This window comes from Bubalus bubalis, chromosome 24 (assembly GCF_019923935.1).
Source record: "Bubalus bubalis isolate 160015118507 breed Murrah chromosome 24, NDDB_SH_1, whole genome shotgun sequence".
NCBI lineage: Eukaryota > Metazoa > Chordata > Mammalia > Artiodactyla > Bovidae > Bubalus > Bubalus bubalis.
The window spans coordinates 4,587,732-4,610,604 of record NC_059180.1 but is presented as its reverse complement, the minus strand read 5'-3'; the positions used below and the strand labels follow the sequence as shown (position 1 = coordinate 4,610,604).

Here is a 22,873-nt window from a genome sequence, read left to right as displayed (position 1 = left end):
GTTGGCAAGCAGGTTCATTACCACTAGCACCACTTGGGAAGCCCCTGAAAGTGTGTCGGTCATTCAGCTATGTCCAACTCTTTGCCGCCCCATGGACTGTAGCCTGTCAGGCCCCTCTGTCAATGGGATTTCCCAGGCAAAGTGAAGTGATCCGTAAGTCTACATTATCTAGTATGTATCATTGCCATGATAGATTGGTCTCCCCACACACACATACACACGAATACCAGAAAAGAAGGCGATCTCCAGATTCTGATTGAAAGTTATGCAGTAGTTGTCCTGGCACTGTGGCTATAGGAAGGATTATTTCCCTTCTTTCAAATAAGAACATGGACCTCTAGGAACCAAGCGAAAATGGGTACTAGTATTATCATAGCTGGAATTTCAAGAAGTAATTCTTTTTTAACTTCTGACGCTCAGGTATTACTTCCTTTGAATTTAAAGGTCCAAAAGTTGCTTAAATTCTGGGGCAGTGTACCCGGATCCCCTTGCTGATGGAAGCCAGTATGGACCAGGCATTGCTTCTGCGTCCGATAACACTGGCAGTTGGCAAGCTGGGGTTGCTTGCTCTCGGTGCTGCCCTGAAATTCATGCAACTGTGTGGAGTCACAGTACTGGCTGGACCTTGGACCCGGTATAATCATCTACACTTAAAACCACAAGGAAAAGTGGTTTCAGATGATTCCACTCACAGACAGATGTGAAACTTTTGTCTGGTGTTTAAAGTAAAATGAAACTTTATAGTGTTGAGTAGGGTTCAGGCTGTTGGGTTTTTTTCCAAATTATGTTACCAGAGGATCGTGAACACTGATTGCCTATAGCATGATTCTCCCTCCACAATTTTCTTAAAAGAACAACCACTGAAACCTAGTGCCGTAATTTACTGGGCAGGATAGCCCTGGGACATCATTTTGTTGAGAGGTTTGATAATTTTGTCCAAAAGATTTGAACAGTTACAGAACACACTTCTTTCTCACCCCAGTGTGTTGGGACCTTTTTATTCTGCTTAATTGTGCTTGGCTTCAGAGCAGTTTTGGTGGCCTAAATGAGTAGGGAAGATGGAGTTTTGTTACAGAACTCTGTGTCTTTAAACAATGAAATAAAAGATCCCGGAGATGTGACTGCTTCTAGTTAACGGATCTTAAGAGGTAGCAGTACATACCTTTCTGGTTCAGGTCACTCTGCTTCTCATCACTTGATTGGTTCTTAAGGAGCTTAGGACCTACCAGGTTCTCTGAACTCTCTCAGAATGTTCTAGGAGAGGCTAAGCCCAGAGAGCTGGCCCTGTGCTTTACTAACCTCTGGCCCAGTGGCTTCTTGGGCAGAGGCCATGTGGCGGGGGCGGAGCCTGGGACCCTTGGCACCTCAATGGCATCATTTCTAGCATGCCTTTTGTGCTCTGAATGAAGGACTGGCTTGGCAGAAATAATTATCTATAAGCCAAAGCCTGGCTATGGATGAAGAAAGGAAAGGAAAAAGGAAGGCAAAACAATGTTTAAGTCAAAGTTTCTGAAGCTGTCCTTTGAGAGGGACGCAATAAGAATTTTTTTGCCTGGAGAAGCTTTGCCAAACTCCTTCCTCAATTGTAGCTGGAGAGACAGCCGCTAATCCAGCAGGAGATTCATCTCCAAATGGCTGGGTTTTCCCTTTCTACTAATGGATCTGATTGATTGAGTGGCGGAAGTTGCTGCTAAAGCTACATGGGCTTAAGTGCTCTTCAGACCAGGAGCATCATTCTCTCTGGTTCTGGACCAGTGTTCACAGAGGACAGTAGATGGCCTGCGTCTGAGCACATCTGACTTTTCGGTGGGCAGCAGGCTAGTCAGAAATCACAGCTCTGTAGCCTTGATGAAGGTTATAGTCTTCCCAGGTGTAAGGACAAAAGTCTTCCCAGGTGGCTCAGTGGTAAAGAATCGCCTGCTGGTGTAGGAGATGAAGGAAATGTGAGTTCAATCCCTGGGTCAGGAAAGATCCTCTGGAGGAGGAAATGGCAACCCACTCCAGTATTCTTGCCTGAAAAATTCCATGGACAGAGAAGCCAAGCGGGCTACAGTCCATGGGCTCACAAAGAATTGGACAGAACCAAGTGATTTCGTGTACACATACACCCTGAGCAGCCCAGGATGTTGAGAAGAGCTGTCAAGGATTTTCGTTGTTACTGTTTGTTTTTTGTGTTTTTTTTTTTTTAAAACATCTTTATTGAGGTGTAACTTATAAACTATAAAATTCACTCATTTTAAATGTACAATTCAATAAGTTTTTAGTCAATTTACAGAATTGTGCAGCTATTACCACAAGCCTATTTTACAACATTCCCGTCATCCCACAACGGTCCTTTGTGCCCATTTGCTGTCCTTTCTCATTCTCAACCCCAGCCCCGGGCAATCACTAAAATATTTTCTTTGTCTTTTCTAGATATTTCATAGAAATGGAATCATACAATAATAGGTAGTCTTTTGTGACCAGCTTCTTTCACTTTTGGATAATAGAGTTTATCCATGTTGTACTTTACTCATTTTTTATGGCATTTTTATTCCATTTATGGATGTATCATGTTTCTTCACCTGTTCACCAGTTAATGGACATTTGAATTGTTGCCAGCAAGGTATTTTTTTGCGAACTATATTATCACCTAAATATTTAAAAAGTAATTTAAATGTCAACTTGGAGAAACGTAGAGTTGGGAAGCAAAATTCACAAGGAAAGAATGGCATTTATAGGCTTTGTAAGCCTGTTACGGGGCTTCCCTGGTGGCTCAGTGATAAAGAATCCACCTTCCAATCAATGCAGGAGACATGGGTTCAATCCCTAGATTAGGAAGATCCCCTAGAGGAGGAAATGGCAACCCACTCCAGTATTCTTGCCTGGGAAATCCCATGGACAGAAGCCTGGCGGACTCCAGTCAGATGAGACTTAGTGACTAAACAACAGCAAAGCTTGTTATGACTTAGTAGGTAAAGGGCAGCGTCTTGCAGCTTCCATGAGCCTCAGGTTGAGCTAATGAAGCCACGAGCAGTGCATTCCCTCACTCTGGGGATCCTGGCCATGGCTGATCAGCCCACCTAGTTGTTGAGTCTGTGTGCCCATCAGATGAGCTGAAGGCACTGCATGCAGCCAGCTCATCCAGGAGCACACACAGCTCTTACATCATTCTAAAAGAATTCAAGAACTGCCACTGTGAGCACAGCTTGGGCATTAGACGGTTCAAGCCTGCGCTTGGTGCTGGAAGCGCAGTGATCCTTGACCTTAATTCATTTCCTTAGTTTTTACTAGGGAGACAGAGTACACAGGTAGTATCCTGTGAGGTAGAGAAAAGCCTGTTGAGGAAAGAGAAGCAAGAAACAGACCTGGAGAGAGGAGGAGGAGGAAGGTCGAGGAAGCGTCTCTGAGACCGAGGTGGCCAGGTGGCCAGGAGAAAAGCCTGCAGGCAGGAGAGCAGGACCCTTGCGTTGGCCTGTTGAGAGCACAGCCCAGAGGCCACTGCGTCTGGAGCGCAGCGATGGGGGTGAGGAAGGGTGGCGCAGCCCTTGATTGCGGGCCATAGCCATGCTCTCCGTGCCTGGTCCTACCCTGCGGTGAAAAGGACAGAAGTCACTGTTGACTTTCCTCCATGGTAGACTCGGGCTCTCTGTGTGTTCTCTATGCTTAGTCATGTCTGACTCTTTGCGACCCCATGGACTGTAGCCCTCCAGGCTCCTGTGTCCATGGGGATTCTCCAGGCAAGAATACTAGAGTGGGTTGCCATTCCCTTCTCCAGGGGATCTTCCCAACCCAGGGATCAAACCCAGGTCTCCTGCATTGCAGGCAGATTCTTTACCAGCTGAGCCACCAGGGAACTACCTTTATGTCTCTTCCCCTGCTTAGATAGTTCAGTCCTGGGTCCTTTTTTAATGCTGACAAGGGAAACCGTTTGTGGTACTTAAACAGTACTTTTCACCTATCAGGCAAAAAAGTGTGATAACACCAAGTGTTGGTGATCATGGCAAAATAGTACGGTGGTTGTAGAAGCACAGATTGCTGCAGCCACTTTGGAGAAAGTGTTTGACAATATCGAACAAAAGTGAAAAATCTATCATGTACTCTGTGCCCAGCAATTCTGTTTCTAGGTAAATTCTTCCCCGTGTGCACAGACATGGACAGCTTCTTGCCAAACAGTTGGTATTAGCAGTAATTTGTAAGCCCTCTAGATGTCACTTAGATGAGGAAGTCAAAAAATTGGCTTATGTGGTTGTGGGGGTCTGGAAAATCTGAAATTATAGGGTAAGCCAGCAGCTGGAAGTCCATGAGCAGAACATCTTCTTCCTCAGGGAAACCTCAGTTTCATTCTTAAAGCCTTTCAATGGATTGAGTGAAGCCCACGCAGATTATGGAGGATAATCTCCTAAAGGCTACTGGTGGTTAACCACATCTTCAGAAGTCCTACACAACAACACCTAAATTAGTATTCAGTCGACTAACTAGGTACGGTAGCAGACACACAAAATTAGCTATCACAAAGGGATACACAAAGAAGTTAAATAGGAATAAACTCAGTTAACACATATCAAGGTCAACAGGTCTCTGAAGTATAACATTGAATTTTTTAAAAAGGTGTGACAGTAAAATTTATTATATGATACTATTTATTTAATTAAATGCTCAAGCAAAATTACCAATCCTGACTAAATATATGTGTGAATAAAATGAGTTAGAAAGTTTCCAGTCAATTAGCTGTTCCCTGTGGGTAGGTAAAAAAGATATGAGACTTGGATGGGGTGGTTAAAACACCTTGTGGTTTTGCCATGTAGTTCTGTAATGTTTTAATTCCTTTTCAGCAAAGGAAATCAACATGACAGTGTTAACCATTACTAATTCCCGGGAGGACTACAGGTAGTTGGAGAATCTTCTTTTTCTCCCCTACTCCTTCCCTTTTTTTAAGGGAAAGAAAAGGAGAAAATCAGAAATATTTGTTTGCCTGGGTAGAACTTGTCCATATTGTGTAACTATTAGAAGATTAATTATACTCATCTAACATCAAGAGGAGTTTCCCTGGTGGCTCAGCGGTAAAAGAATCTGCCTACCAATGCAGGAGGTGTGGGTTCGATCCCTGGTCGGGAAGATCCCCTGGAGAAGGAAATGGCAACTCACCCAGTATTCTTGCCCTTGCCTGGGAAATCCCATGGACAGGGGAGCCTGGTGGGCTACAGTTCATGAGGTTGCAAAGAGTCAGGCATGACATAGCAACTAAACAACAGCAACAAATCAGGGGTAAGATTCTTCCCCAAAGAAAATATTGTAGAAACTTGCATAATTGCTTACCCTAAAATAGTGATCTCTGTCATAAAAGCATTTTTTATCTCACTTTATTGTATAGTCCTCCTCAAAGAACTTATCTGGAGGCCTGAGGGGTGAGTGCAAAGGTTAGTGCCTGGGCCTGATTCTAGCTATGGGACCTTCGGGGAGGTTTTTATATTTCACGTCTCAAAGTTTCATGTCTCATCTGTAAAATGGGGGTGATAACTGTTGCATTGTTAGGGTCTGAAGAGAGAACCCAAGTGACGTGCCAGGCCTAGAGCCTGAAACATAGACTCTGGAGCATCAAAATGCATCTCAGAAAGAAAAAAGGAATCGAGTTTCCAACTGGATAGAGCAGATAATAATTACACCTCCAGTTTTCTTGGTACCGCCTGCTTCTGGAGGTTTCTGTACTCATGGTCTCTCTCACCCTGACGTGACACTTTGAGGCAGGAGAGCCCGGATCATTTGTTTTCACCTTTCTGAGAGGAAGCGGTGGTGCCTGGAGACTTCTATGTAAATAGGAGTGCTCATCCCCCTGAAGAGCAGACTAATACTTCGAGCTCCTGTCTTGCAACGTTAATTACTATAGTTGATTCAGTGCACTAGGAGTCAGGTGCCCTGAAGAGCACACAGTAAGTGTTCCATAAATGTTAGTTATTATTTCATGGAATCCTCATACCCGTCATGAGGTAAAAATGAGTTTTTGCCACCTTACAGACGAGGAGACTGGGGCTCAGCAAGGATAGATGTGATTTGCCCAAGGATTCGAGGCCATAGTGTTTTTATGCCATGTTCCCCCACCCCTCATGTTCATTGCTACTGGGATGGCATGTTATAAATTATTTGTTGTTCAGTCGCTAAGTCGTGTCTGACTCTTTGCAACTCAGTGGACTGCAGTACACCAGGCTTCCCTGTTGTGCACTATCTCCTGGAGTTTGCTCAAATTCATGTCCATTGAGTCTGTAATGCTACCTAACCATCTCACCCTCTGCAGTCCCCTCTCCTGCCTTCAATTTTTCCCAGCATCAGGGTCTTTTCCAATGAGTCAGTTCTTCCCATCAGGTGGCCAATGTATTGAAGCTTCAACTTTAGCAACAGTCCTTCCAATGAAGATTCAGGGTTGATTTTCTTTAGAATTGACTGATTTGATCTTCTTGCTGTCCAAGGGACTCTCTAGAGTCTTCTCCAGCACCACAATTTGAAAGCATCAGTTCTTCGGCACTCAGATGATACTAATTGATCTGTAATACAGTTGATAGCTGGTAGCCTAGACAGATCATACAGACTGTTCACATTTGACTGGTGGGAAGCATTTTTCTGTATTTATATCTTCGAATATGAGTACTTTTTCTCTAACTTAATATTTCAAACAAAAACATCTCAGTTTCTAATTTTCTTGGCTTCTGCTCCCCGTTCAAGATGGGCATGAACACATGGCTCTTCAGACCATCAGTTAGTCCACAGGCATCTGCCCTTTTGCCAGATTTACTCACCATTACTTTCCCTAAGGGCTCCCCAAGATGGCTCAGCGGTAAAGAACCCACCTGCCAATGCAGGAGATGCGGTTTGATCCCTGGGTCAGAAAGAGCCCCTGAAGAAGGAAATGGCAACCCAGTCCAGTATTGTTGCCTGGGAAATCCCATGGACAGAAGAGCCTGGGAGGCTACAGTCCATTGGGTCACAAAAGAGTTGGACATGACTTAGCAACTAAACAACAACAGCTTTCTCTAAAGGCAGGGGACGTAATCACATACTGATGATGTCAGTCTAGAAACTGCAGCTTCCAACAACACCTGGAAGAAGGAAGTGAGATTTTCTATTAATACAAATGACTTCTATCTAGAAGTAATCTCAGTTAGCCCTGTTGTTGTTGAGTCACTCAGTCGTGTCTGACTCTTTGTGACCCCATGCACTGCAGCACGCCAGGCTTCCCTCTCCTTCACCATCTCCTAGAGCTTGCTCAAACTCATGTCCATTGAGTCGGTGATGCCATCCAACCATCTCATCCTCTGTCATCCCCTTCTCTTGCCTTCAATCATCCCCAGGATCAGCATCTTTTCTAATGAGTCAGCTCTTCACATCAGGTGGCCAAAGTATTGGAGCTTCAGCATCAGTCCTTCCAATGAATATTCAGGATTGATTTCCTTTAGGATTGATTGGTTTGATCTCCTTGCAGTCCAAGGGACTCTGAAGAGTCTTCTCCAACACCACAGTTCAAAAGCATCAATTCTTCAGTGCTCAGCCTTCTTTATGGCCCATCTCTCACATCCATACATGACCACTGGAAACTATAGTTAGCCCTTATGAACAAGTATTCATGTCACATGAAATTAAAAGGTTCCTTGTTTAAGATTTGTGACATTTTGCTAGATTAATTCACATGAGACTATTTAAAATAAAATATCAAAAATTTCAAAGATACATACAGTACCTGAATCAAGTTATAAAAAGCCCCATATTAGAGATTCTTAAATCACTTTTAAAGCTTATTCTAGTGTAACTATAACCCACAGTTTTCAACTGAGAAAAGTTAAAACAAACAGCTGAAATATCAAATAATTTGTCCTTGGTCTTGTAGAGAATTGACAAAAGAAATGGAAAGAGAAACTACTGCTTAGGAATGTAAGGTCAGCTCAGTTTAGCTATCTGTCTAGTCATATTTGTATTTATGCTTTATAAATATCCTGTAGTTTCATACTGGTAAAGGTAATACTTTTCAATAATGAAAGAAAAATCTAAATGGTGACAAAGTTGAAACCATCATAAGATTGTGTAATACCTTTTACAATTATGACCTGTAACTATGCATGAGGCAGAGGAATTGTATGAGCTAAACGGAGCAACTAGAAATCTGGTGGGATGTGCCTGTAGGTTCTCAGTGGCCTTTTCCTCAGTGGTCTGGGGACTAGCTAGGGACAAATTCCCTAAGGCCCAGAGTTCTTGTGACAGAACCAACCCTCTTCACTAGGAGGTGCAGCACAGGTACAACAGAGATGTTGCCAGTCGTCTTTTTTAGCCTAGAAGATCCATTTTCTTCCCTGAATGGAAAGGAAACTCATTTTGGTTCAGATTGCTTTGACACATTATCCCCCTCACTGAGCAGTAACTGTTGGAATACTTCCTAGGCTTTTGTTATTGATGGTAACAAAATAGTGATTGTTGGCCCAATAATGCCTTTTATAATGTATTTTGTTTTTATACTTGGAATCTTATGCCTTTTATTCTTTGTGCCAAACTTAAAATGGATTTGTTCATTATTGCTCTTGAGTCTAAATTTGAGTCTCTATAAACAATTCAGGTCTTGGCAAGCCTTGACACGCATGGCCTTTGACCCAACTACTGCCCTCCCCCTCAAAATTTAGGACTTGTCCAATTCACAAGGACATCCATTGCTATGATAAAAATTTTGCAGATTGTGAATTATGACAGCCACACTGCTTTTCTGTTCCTGAGTTTAAAAATACATGTACTTCAGCTAAAATAGCTAGATTAATGGCCAACAGCCAGTGGAGAAGTGGATTTTCCACTATTCAAAGAGGCCAGAATTTCCAGGGGAACCATTTCTGTAGCAAAACCTAAAATAAAGAATTGAAGTATATGTTGATCTTCCAAGCTTAAAAATTCTTGTGTTTTTTTTCTCTGAAGTCAGTGGTGGTCTTTGTCTTAGTTGAACTTTTTTACAGTTGAATCATTTGGATAATGGTTTATGCTTGGTATTAACTTTGAAAGTTCTCATGAATTCATTGTTTTTGAAATTTTAAGAGAGGAGTTATATGTAAACAGTCCAAGAATTCTATCAAGAAATCAAATTCTATTTTGAACTAAGAATAATCTTAGGAAAGAACACAGAGCTTAGCTTCTTTTTGTGACTGCTTGTCTGCTAGAAGGCAGGTTGCTCTGTATTGGTATCCTTGTACATATTACCATCTAGACTCACGTAAGATTATTGTAAGAATTTTAAATGATGTTTCAAAATAGTTTTATCTTTTTATTGGAAAGCAGCCATTTTCTAATGAAGTTATTACATTTTAAAAATTACTGAAATCTCATACATTGCCTATGGGAATGTAAAACAGTACAGCCAGCTCTGGAAAACAGCTTGGCAGCTTCCTGTGAAGTTACACATCCATCTCCTGTGTGATGTGGTGGTTGAACTACCAGGTGTTTATTCTAGAGATAGGAACACTTACATTCACTCACAAGTCTGTACGTGATTGTCCACATCAGGGTTATTTGTAATTGCTGAAAACTGAAAACGACCCAGATGGTCGATGGTGCAGTGGATAGACTGTGATACATCCATGCCCTGGACCACTGACAGAAGAGAAAGGAATAAGCTGGTGATACACCCAGCAACTTGGGTGGTTCTTAAGGACATCGTGCTGAGTGGAAAAATTACTCTCTAAAGGCCACATACTGTACAACTCCACCTATATTACATTCTCACAGTGACAAAATTATGATGATTGAGATCAGCGGTTGCCAGGGGTTAGGTTGATTGGGCTTTATTATAAAGGGGTAGCATCCTGGAGACCTTTGTGTTATTGGAAGAGTTCTGTATCATAATTGTGGTGACGGTTATACAAATCTATACGTGTGATAAAACTTCGTAGAAACAAGGCACACACCCTGCAAATTAGAGGTATAACAACTGGTAAATCCAAATAAGGTCTGTAGTTTACCTGTGTTGTACCAATGTTGGTTTCCTGGTTTAGATGATGTACTTTGGCCGTTTAAGTTCCCATTGGTGGAAGCATACATGGGACCTTTTATACAGTTTTTATAACTAGTTGTGTGCCTTAAGCTATTTCAAAAGTAAAAACTTAAAAGAATTAAGGAAAGATGATAGAAATAGCAGCTATGGCGACAGGTCCCTGTGATCAGTGCTAAGACTGACTGGCTTGCCAGGGGACTGGTGAGAGGGCAGCCTCGGCTCTGGGGCTTCATGGCTTTGCCTGTGAAGGAGGCTCAGCTGACTGGCTCCAGCAAGACAAGCTAAGTGGACTTCCAGTTAAGCGTGGCCCATTGACCTCATATGTTTTTCTTCTTTTCCGAGAGTACATTAAAATGATGGCAAAGGAACTTAACCCCCTGTAAATCCATAATGTAGATACCTGAGAAAGGAAATATCTATTGACCAAAAGCCTAAAGAAATTTGGGGTGATAGAAATGGACAGAGGTACGATAACTGCCTTACACGAACCGAAAGAGCCTGCAGAGAGGAGTGCCGCAGAGAACTGAGCCCTTCACCCCAGAGAGCCCCCCGGGCTGCAGAGCAGGCCCCACAGAAGGAGGGAGCCGCAGGGCTGGGACAGGCATGACACAGGCGGCTCACCTCCAGGCCCCTGGCTGCCCCGGCCACCGTTGTCACAGCTGCTCCCTCTGCCTGGCAGCCAAGGTGCAGTCTCAGGATGTGTTACTCAGCACTGCTCTCGACTTGGAGACCCCAGCCGAGGCACTGAAACTCAGGAAGAAGTCAGCACGGTGAGCTGTGGGATACTCAACCGCCTTCCAGACCTGGGAAAGCCGGCTCCCTGGTGACTGCTGTTTCCACCCTCCGCCCACCCCCAGGGATAGGAAGTTAGAAGTTTCTCTGAAGAGACCCAGTGGCCCTTGGTTACTGTTTCTTGGCCAGTTTCTTGACAGCTGACTCGCTGTCCAGTTGTTTTGAATGAAGCTGCCTAGTCAATAGCCACCCTGAATGCACATGCGCACACTTCCAGCCAGCGCTTTAGGGCTTGCTTCCTAAATACAAACTGTTAGTCAAGGATCACCAGACATGTAAGGAATGCCTCCAACATGAAAGACAGTTAGATACCCAACAGTGGGGGACTGGCAGGTAATAGCCCTCAAATTACAGTTTATTCAGATAAGAGATGATACCACATCCATGAAACAAGAACAGGATGCCTTTTAAAAGGAATGATCAAAAAACTTGAAAGAGCCCAAAAATATATCAAAAGTTTTAAAAACAGAAGAGTTGGAAAGTAAAGTTGAGGCTATCTGTCAGAGACAGAACAAAAAACGAAGAATCAGAGGAAAAGGGTAAGATGATTAGAGAATAAATCCAGGTTATGTGAAATCCTTCTCAGAGTTCCAGAGAATGAAGAGATGAGAATCAAACAGGAACATTTTTCAGACCTGAAGGATGTACTTTTCTCTATGGGTAGGGTCTGCTTGAGTGCCAGTAAAGTAAATTAAAAAAATACCCACACTGAGACAGACCACTGTGTAGTTTCAGAACACAGGAATAAAGAGAAGGGTTCCAGAAATAAGCCCCTTCCCCTGCCCCATCTCATCAAAAAAAAAAAAAAAAAAGTCATATACAAATGACAGCTGACTTCTCAGTAGCAAAACTGGATATTAAAGAGAGTGGAGGGCTTCCCTGGTGACTCAGTGGTAAGGAGTCCTCCTGCCAGTGCAGGAGACACAGCTTGGCTCCCTGGATCCAGGAGGCTCCCACTTGCCTCAGAGCAACTAAGCTGACGTGCCACAGCGGCTGAGCCTGTGCTCCCGAGCCCAGGAGCCTCGGCTACTGGCACGCCCTAGAGCCTGTGCTTGCTGCAGCTAGAGAAAAGCCTGTGCGGCAGCAAAGACCCAGCACAGCTGAAAATAAATAAAATTATTTTAAAAAATAAAGACAGTAATATATAAGGAGCAATATCTTTTAAATCCTAAGGGAAAATCACTTTCAACCTGAAATATTCTGCCCAGCGAAATACCAATCAAACATCAAGGTAAATATAATTTCAGACACAAGGGGACTCACATCTACCTCCTATGTCATTTCTCAGGTCATTCTTAGAGAATGATCTCCAGCAAATAGGGATAAATGAAGAAAGAGGAAGATGTGGAATCCAGCTAATGAGACTCTCGTCACATGGGAGACCAAAAAGGGACATGTGAGGGCAACAGCATGGCAGGAAACGGTCAGGCCAGGCTGAGCAAGAGGACAGAGAGTCCTTAGGGATGTTCAGGGAAAAAAAAAAATGAAGATTAACTGACCACTTCGGCTTGAAAGATATCAATAGGCTTCTGTTAGATCTCATGGAGTGTGAGGAAGATGCATGGAAAAATCTAAGGAGGCATTGGAATGAGACTTGTTAATCTCAGGAGAAACAAAAAGGTGTATCAAGAAAGGAAGCACCATTCTTGGTACATTCCTTACATTGTAGTGACCAGTATTTACAAAGTCATAATAAATATTGACTATTGATTTTCCAGGAAACTGCTGTTATGTAGGGAATACTGGAAACAAGGAAAGTAGAGTTGTTTACTGTAGCAGAAGGCCAGTGGTTATTGTCCAAAGTCAAGAAGTCAAGAATATTAATCAAAACTATGGCAGTAAATACAAAAGAGCACTTTCAGTGGAGCTGTTACATGGGAGTAAGGCCAGGGGTGGGGAAGGGTTGAGGCAGGGATTATTTTCCATTTTTTGTCTAATAAAATAAAATGCATCTAATAAAATAAAAGTTGATAAAAACTTTTAATATTAAATAAAAGTTATAATGTTCTTTAACAAAGAACACTTATAATAAAAGTTATTATGTTCTTTCTCCCCTGCTAACATGTAATGGAGAACCTCTTTATCCTGAAGAATACATGTGTTATGTTTCTGCCCCTTTGAAAGTTGTGTGGTTTTTTTATTCTTTGTTGCTTGGGCCTCTACAAACAAGGTACAGATTTTGGTTGAGGCGGGCAGTAAAGAGATTTGACTGGTCTACCTGGAAAGATTAATATTGTGAAGCTTATTGTTTGTAGGTGGGACAAATACATTTAGTCACCAAATATATTCAGAGCCTCATAGGAATGATTTCTTGTCTGTAACATCAGATTTAGGATAGCGTTTTAAATTTAGACTAATGTTCTAAATAGTTGCCTGTCTTGTCATAGTGCTTCTCTCTCTGTTTATGACCTTCTATTGATGTTGAAATTACGCTTTTAAAAATGAAATCCGTGACATCTGCAGAGATAAGAGCATCATGAAGCCCAGAATGGGAAACCACATCTCCACCTCCACTGCTGTGAGCACAGGCCCTGGTGCACACCCCACAAATATGTAATGAATGAACTGATGGCCTGGAGAAAATGCCGGTGACCACCTACAAAGAACGTTCCCAGCTGTCCTGTGTCCTAGAGCCATCCACAGCCTCCCTCTCCTAGTAATTGCAGAGCAAAAACAGCTCTTAGAAATGTCTGTTCTCTTGCTCAAATTCCTGTCCATGGAGTCAGTGATGCTATCCAACCATCTCATCCTCTGCCACCCCCTTCTCCTCCCGCCTTCAATCTTTCCCAGCACCAGGGTCTTTTCCAGTGAGTTGGCTCTTCACATCAGGTGAGGTGGCCAAAGTATTGGAGCTTCAACTTAAGCATCAGTCCTTACAATGAATATTCAGGCTTGATTTCCTTTAGGACTGACTGGTATGATCTCCTTGCAGTCCAAGGGACTCTCAAGAGTCTTCTCCAACACCACAGTTTGAAAGCATCAATTCTTTGGCACTCAGCCTTCTTTATGGACCAAAAATCTTCTTTACTGATAGCCAAAACACTGTCCATATACTTAAGTTCCTGTCATGCACCCGTGTTTCCTAGTGTGACGGCCATTAACTTACCTAAACCCAAAAGGAGTATTGGCTTCTGAACTGACAGCCCCCTGCAGGGTGTGCTTTGTGGGGACTGTATGTCTGCTGCAGACTCCATTTACAGTCAGTTCTAGGCAGCTCCAGGGCAGGCGTGGCCAGGGTCACGTGGCCGCACCAGTTCCCTCAGTCAGGATGGATGTGCTCTTTCCTGCTTTTGAATCAGCATCCATGACTTTGTGGACGGTACCACTGGGCACACATGGGGATCCTTGGCTATGCAGTGATGACCTCTAAAGGTTACTTGGTCTAGTGGTCACTTATTTTCTTAATTTGGTTTTTTGTTTGTTTTTCAGAATGTAATGGAACAGTTCAATCCCGGGCTACGAAATTTAATAAACCTAGGGAAGAATTATGAAAAAGCTGTTAATGGTAAGTGTCTGTTTTCTAAATTTATAAATACAGAGGGCGTACAAAGCCACTCATTAAATATTTTACTTAATTATTTTTAAATACTTGTTACTGAATTTCTAAAATACCTTTAAATTGGTACAGTTTATAATTAATCTACAGAACTTTGCAATGGTAGGATATTAGTTTATTTGAAATGAGTGAATTGAATAATAGACTACTATAAGTGACATATCTTAAATATCAGATTTTGCTTTTTGAAATTGCTTAATCTTTTATATCATTAAAATATAAACATGTTTTCTACTTTATAAACCAAATTCTTTGTAAACCAATATATTAAAAAGGTAGTTAAAATGTTAGGATCCTAAAGCATAGGAATTACTCTCCTTTTTATTTATATAGAAGAATTTCTGATCTTTGAGTGTATCATTGGGTGGGGGGCGATGTATCACTTTTGCTAGTAATATGAGAAATAAGATGTTTAGCCTGAATGGAAAAACATCTAAATTAAAAGTTGAACTTAGATTCTCATTTAAAATGGACTCAAGCATTGGCTTTTGTCTCTCTGTGAACTAGAGTCAGTTGCTGGTTTGAACAGATTTCGTTTGAGGAAGGTGATGTGCGTCTACACATGCATTCCCCTCCCCAAGGCGGGTGTTGTCAGAGATCACCTTGAAAATAATCACCAAATTCTAACACGGTCAGAACCGTTCTCCATATGTAGCACGTGTCACCCACCCGCCAAACATTCAGATCCCAGTTTCACCATCTACCCTGATTCACTGGGACCAGCATGTAACATAAGTAGAAAGCTTAGTTTCCAACAGTAAGATTTGAAGAAGCCTTCAGGTCAAGCTCTGTGTCTTTTCTCCCCGTCTTGCTTCTGTCCTTCACAATACGCCCACCTCTGGCTGCTCCCTGGGGATGTTTTGAAAATAAACCTGCGCCCTCATACCCTCAGCCTGGGCATGTGCCAGGAAAGGGGAGGTACTGGCAAGACTTGGGACGCTGGATGACAGGCGCTCTGCTGTTGCAGTCGCTGCTGCCATAAACTGCTTGTTGACTTTCCTCTGGATCTTGGTGCTCTCGGCCAGTGTCCAGCGTCAGGAAGTGCAGCAGACCTGGCCTTTTCCTCCCTCACACCCCCGGCAGTATGGATAACTTCTGTGGGTGCCCCCTCCCTCTTTTAACAAGCTGGAGCCTTGTTTTGCAAGCTGACTCTCCCCTGATGAGGGGGTGGGGGCCTTCCCTGGTAGCTCAGAAGGTAAAGAATCCACCTGTAATGCTGGAGACCCCAGTATGATCCCTGAGTCAGGAAGATCCCCTGGAGAAGGGAATGGCTACCCACTCCGGTATTTTTGCCTGGAGAATTCCATGGACAGAAGAGCCTGGCAGGCTACAGTCCATGGGCTCACCAAGTGTTGAGTATGACTGGGTGACTAACACTTTGACTTTTTTCTCCCCTGATGATCACCTAGTCACAAAGTCGTCACCTTATCCATCACCATGAAGGAGAGCACTCTGACCTGCAGTTGTTTTTTTCCTTTCTAGCATGAGCTGCCTCTCTGAGACAGAGATTTATAAAGTGACGCAGTGAACAGCCCACAGCTTAGCCTCCTGCTAACAGGACTTCTCCCCAGAGCCTCTTATCACTTTAATACCTCCTGAGGCCTATTTTGCACTTCATAAGGTGTTTCCAGAATTTCTGAAGGCCATCTGTTTTTAGCTGAAGCCATTGAGAAACTTCAATGAAACGTGTCAAGTCCTTGGTAAGAATCTGTAGTACAGTCAAGGAGGCCACGTGTGCAGTGAGGCAGCAGGCACTGCTGATAAACAGCACGGTCAGGGGTCTGAGCGGAAAGTCAGGAGAGCAGGCGGGAGGCCGTGCATGGCTGAGCGGGCTGACAGGGGCAGCAGGCCGCCGCTGCTTTCTAGTGCTGCAGACACAAGAGACAGCCTGCAAGCCGAGCCCCGGGGTCCGCACTTGCGTGGGTGCAGAGCATGGGGGAGTAGAAAACTTAAGGTGGAATGAGGTCCCATTATTAGCATATCTGGATGCAGCATCGGTTACCTGTTGCTGTGTAACACACTGCCGCTGAGTTGGATGGCTTCAGATGACAATAGTTCGCTATTTCCAATGGTCCTATAAAGGCAGTACAGTTGCCTGTATGCCCGAGACTGCATCGCAGTCAGAATCGGCTGGGGCCAGGGCTGGGCTCACCTCCTTTCTCAGGCCTGGCCGGCTGTCCCAAGAGTACAAGCCCCGTGGGAGTTATGCCTGCTTGTACCCCATTGGCCAAAGCAAGTCACATGACCAAACCACTCCTCTGTGTCCTAGACACCACCACCAGCTGGGAGGTGTGATTCATTGAAGGCCACAATTATAAAAATCCACCATGAACTCGGTGGAGTGAGACAGGCTCCCCCTGGGCAGTGGGAGGCCACTGAAGCTTTTTGAGCAGAACTGTAACCTAGTGAAATCATATTTTAAGGAAAAGTTTTCTGGTGGAAGTGTGTAATTTAGGTTGATGAAATAGCTGGTCAGCCACTAAATGAGAACTAATGAGCTTCATTCCTTAAAACAGTAGCCTGTATAAAATCTCTAATATATTCACAAGAGGGAGTACAATTATGAAAATACCAGTTTCTTTTTTTTTCTGGATAATTTTTACATTAATACAGCTTTATCATAAAAGCAGGATATTTTACTAGACTAAGAAGATTTAATAGTTTTAAACATAAGTCAACAGTTAGTGAAACTGGAAAAATTCGAAACTGTTGTAACTGAAAAAATTTCAATGTAGTATGTGGATACAGACCAAAAATTTTGTTTGTGTTGTGTAATCCTGTATTACCCTTCTCCTGCTAATTTGCTTTGCAGCTTATCAGTACCTCAGAATTTTAAATCTTCCCACTAAAATATTACATACATTAACTTGACAGTTTACTGGCTATAAGCCTTGTTTTTAGGTGGAGGCACCTCTTTTTCAGTGCTAGCTGAGACCAAAGAGTCAAAGAGCACTGTGATTTGAACCGAGGAAGTGACCGTGCCAGCTGGCCTTGCGTGCACTGCCTCTGTTTCTTCACTGACCTTAGGTCTGGCCCAGAATGTCTCTGCTCTGCTCCCCTTCATGAAACAGGGTGGTAACATCAGCACCCTGGGTCTTAATGCTGTCTGGTAGATGAATTAACTTAAGTGGCGAATTGGAGAGTCTACCTAAATGCTATTTGTTGTTGTTCTTTTTTTATAATTATGCTTTATGGTTATCCTCAGTTCAGTTCAGTCACTCAGTCATGTCCAACTCCCTGCGACCCCATGGACTGCAGCATGCCAGACTTCCCTGTCCATCACCAACTTCCAGAGTTTACTCACACTCACATCCATTGAGTCGGTGATGCCACCCAACAATCTCATCCTCTGTCGTCCCCTTCTCCTCCCGCCTTCAATCTTTCCAAGCATCAGGGTTTTTTCAAATGAGTCAGTTCTTCGCATCAGGTGGCCAAAGTATTGGAGTTTCAGCTTCGGCATCAGTCCTTCCAGTGAATATTCAGGACTGATTTCCTTTAGGGTGGACTGGTTTGATCTCCTTGCAGTCCAAGGGACTCTGAAAAGTCTTCTCCAACACCACAGTTCAAAAGCATCAATTCTTCCGCCCTCAGCTTTCTTTAGAGTCCAACTCTCACATCCACACATGGCTACTGGAAAAGTCATAGCTTTGATTAGATGGACCTTTGTTGGCAAAGTAGTATCTCTGCTTTTTAATATGCTGTCTCGGTTGGTCATAACTTTTCCTCCAAGGAGTAAGCGTCTTTTAATTTCATGGCAGCAGTCACCATCTGCAGTTACTTTGGAGCCCCCCAAAATAAAGTCTGTCACTGTTTCCTTTGTTTCCCCATCTACTTGCCATGAAGTGATGGGACCAGATGCCATGATCTTAGTTTTCTGAATGTTGAGTTTTAAGCCAACTTTTTCACTCTCCTCTTTCACTTTCATCAGGAGGCTCTGTAGTCTTTTTGCTTTCTGCCATCCTCAGTATTATGAAATAATACTGTAGTAGATCATTACATTTCCTAAACTTATTTGTATATATGTATGAAGTAAAAGCTGTAACTTTTGTAATTTTTTAACTCTCAAGACCTGCAAAAATAGATTCATCTATTTGCCATGAAACTACTTTTTTGGCAATGGCAACCCACTCCAGTGTTCTTGCCTGGAAGATCCCAGGGACGGAGGAGCCTGCTGGACTGCTGTCTATGGACAGAGTCGGACATGACTGACACGAGTTAGCAGCAGCAGCATCTTCAACCATACTTGTAGATTAATTAAGTCTATGATCTCTTCCACCTTTTTTCAACTTGAAATATCTTTTAAAATCCATCTTTGAAAACAATTCCCGCTCTACACAGGGGCAGAGTGGCTGGTGTGGCCTCAGGTTTTCTTCTGAGTGAGAGGAGATTGCTTAGGGATCTTTTATCTCCAAAATCCTGTGATTTCCAAGGCTCCCAGGCAAAGTGAGGTCTGTGTAAGAAGCCAGCCTTTGAGCAAGATAAAATATTTTCTCCAAAGTCACACTAAATAGCATAGGTCTTATTGAAAATCTTGCTTACTGCATACCGAGAGTCTCCTGAAACCCAGCCTGCTGTAAAGTAAAAGAAGGGATTGGTATTAGCAGCTTCAACTAGTTTGTCCAATACACATGCTATTATGGCATTTTTAGATTAACCCTCTGTTTCACTTGCCCAGCAAGGTCATGTTAGTTAGTTGGAAGTAACAGTGGAATTCAAACCCAGATTTGTCTTGCTTTTGACATACTCTCCAACCACCGCCCACCCCCCGCCCCAAAAAAGGAAAGAAAAAGTAAACCAAATCAAGAGCAGATTTCTATACCTTATAATGTAGTTTTCAGAATCTGTTTTAAAGGAGAAATGTGATTTTTAAGATAAGTTTTCCTGTCTCTGCCAAAAAGGAGGGGAAAGAAAAGCAGAGCATTCAGTTATTTTTCAGGTAATTGTGTTGTTTTTTGAAATGATAATGCATTTCAGATTTCATACACTTTTCTCCTGGCAACAATATGGTAGTTGCTTGTGCCTTAGATTATCTGTTTCAACAGGAAAAAGTAAAAATGCCGTCAAAGGCCTGGGTGCCTAGGCCACCCCATACAAGCCCCTCCAGCTAACCGCGTTGCAGGCTTGTGTTGCTGTAAGTGACCAGCTGGCTGGAGTAGACATGTCCCAGCCTTGAGCCTGTGTTAGGAACACAGCCGCTCTGGGACTGGCATCGAGATCAGCTTCTCTGAGCCTCCAGCCCCTGCGGCTGAAGGTTCCCAGGGCTGGTCAGAGGCAAGGGTGCCCTGGGTGCCGTCCGGTGGGGGGGGTCCTCCACCCAGCAGAGCTCTCGAGCACCACCCCTGCCCTCTCAGCCACACTCGCCTTGGCCACAAGGGACTCAGGTGTTCGGAAGGAAACCTGTATCGCTTCCTCCTTTCTGTCTGTAAGTGACTATTCTGTGTGCCACCTTCCCTCTCTAGCTATGATCCTGGCAGGAAGAGCCTACTACGATGGAGTGGCCAAGATTGGGGAGATTGCCACCGGGTCCCCCGTGTCAACAGAGCTGGGTGAGCTGACCGTCCATTACCTGTCCACCTAACTTGAGCCGCGGTTCCTGGGCTGCCGTTGTACGAACCCGGAGAAGAGCACACGGAGAAGTGGCACAAATGCAGAATAGAAAGGGGGCACTCGGGTTCCTTCGCCTCTGCGGTCTGTCCGCAGTGGAGGCTTAGATGAGGGCAGGCCACTGGGAACTGGGCTTCTGCCCCTGAGGTTTGGGCCCCAGCTCCCCCTTGAAGCGTGAAGCCTGGGAGCCCTGACCTAGATTCCTAACTGGAGGGGTGAACACCAGGCCTCCCGCCACTGACAGAGCGTTTCCTGTGAGTCACCCCGCAGAGTCCGGCTCCTTTACGCTCTGCTCTTGGCCGTCGCTGCTTCCCCAGTCGCCCTCGGTTGTGATTTTTCCGGTTTTGCTGGTATGAATGGATCCCCTGTGCACTCGCAGAGGGTGCGGGCAGCCACACCCGGGTGCGCCGAGGCTTCTCCGTACAGAGCTCTCTCACTGTGCCATCTCCAGAACCTCACACAGAAGCATCATTTTAAAAACTTGTTGAACACATCTTACTTGACAAAGGGTAACATTTCAGACTTCACAGTGTGTGTCAGAATTTGAAGGGTTCAGAAAACCAGAGGAAAGGATTGGCACAGTGTGTGTGCTTCCTTTTTAAAGAAAGTGCGTCCCTCTCCAGTTAAAAAGTGGACCGGCAAGCAGAGGAGGGGCAAAGGAGCATGTGTGTAAGGTTCAGATAATGGGTTTCTGTGCTAAGTGTCTTGAGGGTTTTTTAGATACGGTGTTTTTCCACGATTGCTTGGAAAGCTCTTAACTGACCCATAAAAGCCATGGAACAAGTTCGAGGTGTGGTGACAGTTCTGGGGTTGGAGGCTGGGCTGCTGGGTAAGGCAGTGGATCTGGGCCCTTGTTAACTTTCTCTGACAACTTTTGTACTCAAAGAGTTCATAGTCTTGAAACCTGTAGCCAAAAGCCTGAAGTGATGCTGAATGATCAATAAGTCAGTACTGCGATATGTAATAGAATTGGTTACATGCAGAAAATTTTCAAAACCCTGAGTAGTCTTCTGTTGGTGCCATAACTTCTGCATGCTCTGGCAAGATCTGAATTCTAGTAACCCCATCCAAAGTGGATGAATTTAATAAAATACAGTGTAAAAAAAAAAAATTACATGCTGTTATATAGACAGAAGCAGTAAAACTTAGGACGTTTGAGGGATGATTGGACTGATTATAGGTTCCAAAAATAGAACTTAATTAAAAAGAAACATCCTATTTGTGTCAGGCATCATGCAAAAAAAATGCCTGATCCTTAGGCTAAAACATACGGTGCTTTGACTCAGCGTCATTCAGTGTGCCTTTTTAATGTTTTATGGTTCTTGCCACTGTTTGAATAAGACTTCTGTTCCACACCTTACTTGATTCAGCTGTGAGTTCATACTGTTGAATCAACTGTTTCCACAGCAACCGTGTTGTTATAAACATAGTCTTAAAACTTCAGCTTCAATGAGGAAAGCCTTGTGCATATGTATTTCATTCAGAGGGGATGGAAATTACTTGCTATGTTTCATTTTTGTTCCAAGTTGCCCTTTTCACTTATATTCACTGTATCATATACTTAATTTTCTACTCACAGCCATTCCATGAGAAAGTTCTGTCCTTGTTGGAGTTGCTTTTGGAGGCCTGACATGTTCTGCTTTTGATTCATTTAGTTTATCTTATTGTTAATGTTTAGACTAAAATACTACCCTGTTTCTGTTTAAATTCCTGTATGGAAGAGCAGAGGACAATTCATAGGAAAAAGAGAAAGACCTAAAGTAGATTGTGTCTTTCTTGTTTTTCAAGAAGATTCTCTTGTCTGGTTTCTGAACTTGTGGTATTGGTGTTAAGATCTGCAGGGGAGTGTGTGCCCCGACCACACAGTTAGCAGGTGGTCCGACTTGAGAATCTGGGCTCCTCACCTCCACACTTGACTGCGCGTCCCTGAGGCCAAGGGAAAGGAAAGAGGCAGTCAGTCAGGTCGCGGTAGGGACCTTTTGGAGAAGGAGATGACTGGGAATTGTTGGTGTCTGAGCAGCCAAAGCCTAGGGAGGGGCGGCACGGGTGCTGTTTCGAGCTCAGTGGTCTAGGGGCCCACCCAGGAACACCAGGTGTCACAGGTCAAGGAAGATGGAAATACCAGAAGTGTTACAGACATGACGTTTGGCTTCTTAATGGCTGTTGCTTAACCTTTGGACTGCTGTGCTTCGTGTAGAAACTCGGGTCTTGGTAAGTGTGTGCTGTGAGCACGTTGCCTCGTCTCATCCTAGGGAGTCCCAGCGGTGGACATGACCTCCCAGGTCTACTTTCCAGGGTGGGCGCTCAGCCCACATTTCCTCAGGGAGCCCATAGACTGGAAGAGTCATCCTGGCGGTCATGGCTCCTGCACGGGCGTGAGATAACCTCTGGGGGCAGCCACATGTGCGGCCGCCAAGGAAGGTGGCGGGGGCTGTGAGGTCGTGACCTCTGGGTGAGGGTGGTGGGCAACCCAGGTGCCGCCCAAGAACAACCCTGTGAGCAGGCCGGGAGGCCGGCCAGGTCTTCTTTTCCCCTGAGGCTGCCCACTGCCTGAGAGAGGCTCAGTGAGGCTCGCGCTGCTACAGCGCCATGTCAGCCTGCACCTCCGCAGGCCACACGCCCCGTCGTGAGTGGGGGCAGGACCGAGGGAGCGGGCGCCAACACATTCTGGGTGGCCGGGAGATGGAAGGAGAGAGTGTGCTCTGAAGTCTGCTAGACCAGAAAGATGCCTCTCTCATCACTTCATACGTTCACAAGTGTTTGAGAACTCAAAAATCTATGCTGCTTGTTTTCATCAGCATTATTCTCTTCCATGAAGTGGGTGATATGTTCATAAGAATACACATTTTGCCTTGATTATCCTTGATTCCTCATGAACAGATTTTTTCAATTCTCTCTATTGTATCTTCATTTTCTATTTCATTAATCTC

The 22,873-nt window shown here is 44.0% G+C and overlaps 1 protein-coding gene across 1 annotated transcript in view; it reads left to right on the top strand.

Annotated features, from left to right (window-relative positions):
- The window catches only part of BAIAP2L1 (BAR/IMD domain containing adaptor protein 2 like 1), a 75,745-nt gene that overhangs the window by 13,402 nt on the left and 39,470 nt on the right, over positions 1–22,873 (top strand). The window contains exons 2-3 of the mRNA XM_006044317.3: positions 14,213–14,288; positions 19,799–19,885. Coding sequence (XP_006044379.1) covers positions 14,213–14,288; positions 19,799–19,885 — 163 coding nt within the window. The remainder of the gene's footprint in view (positions 1–14,212; positions 14,289–19,798; positions 19,886–22,873) is intronic.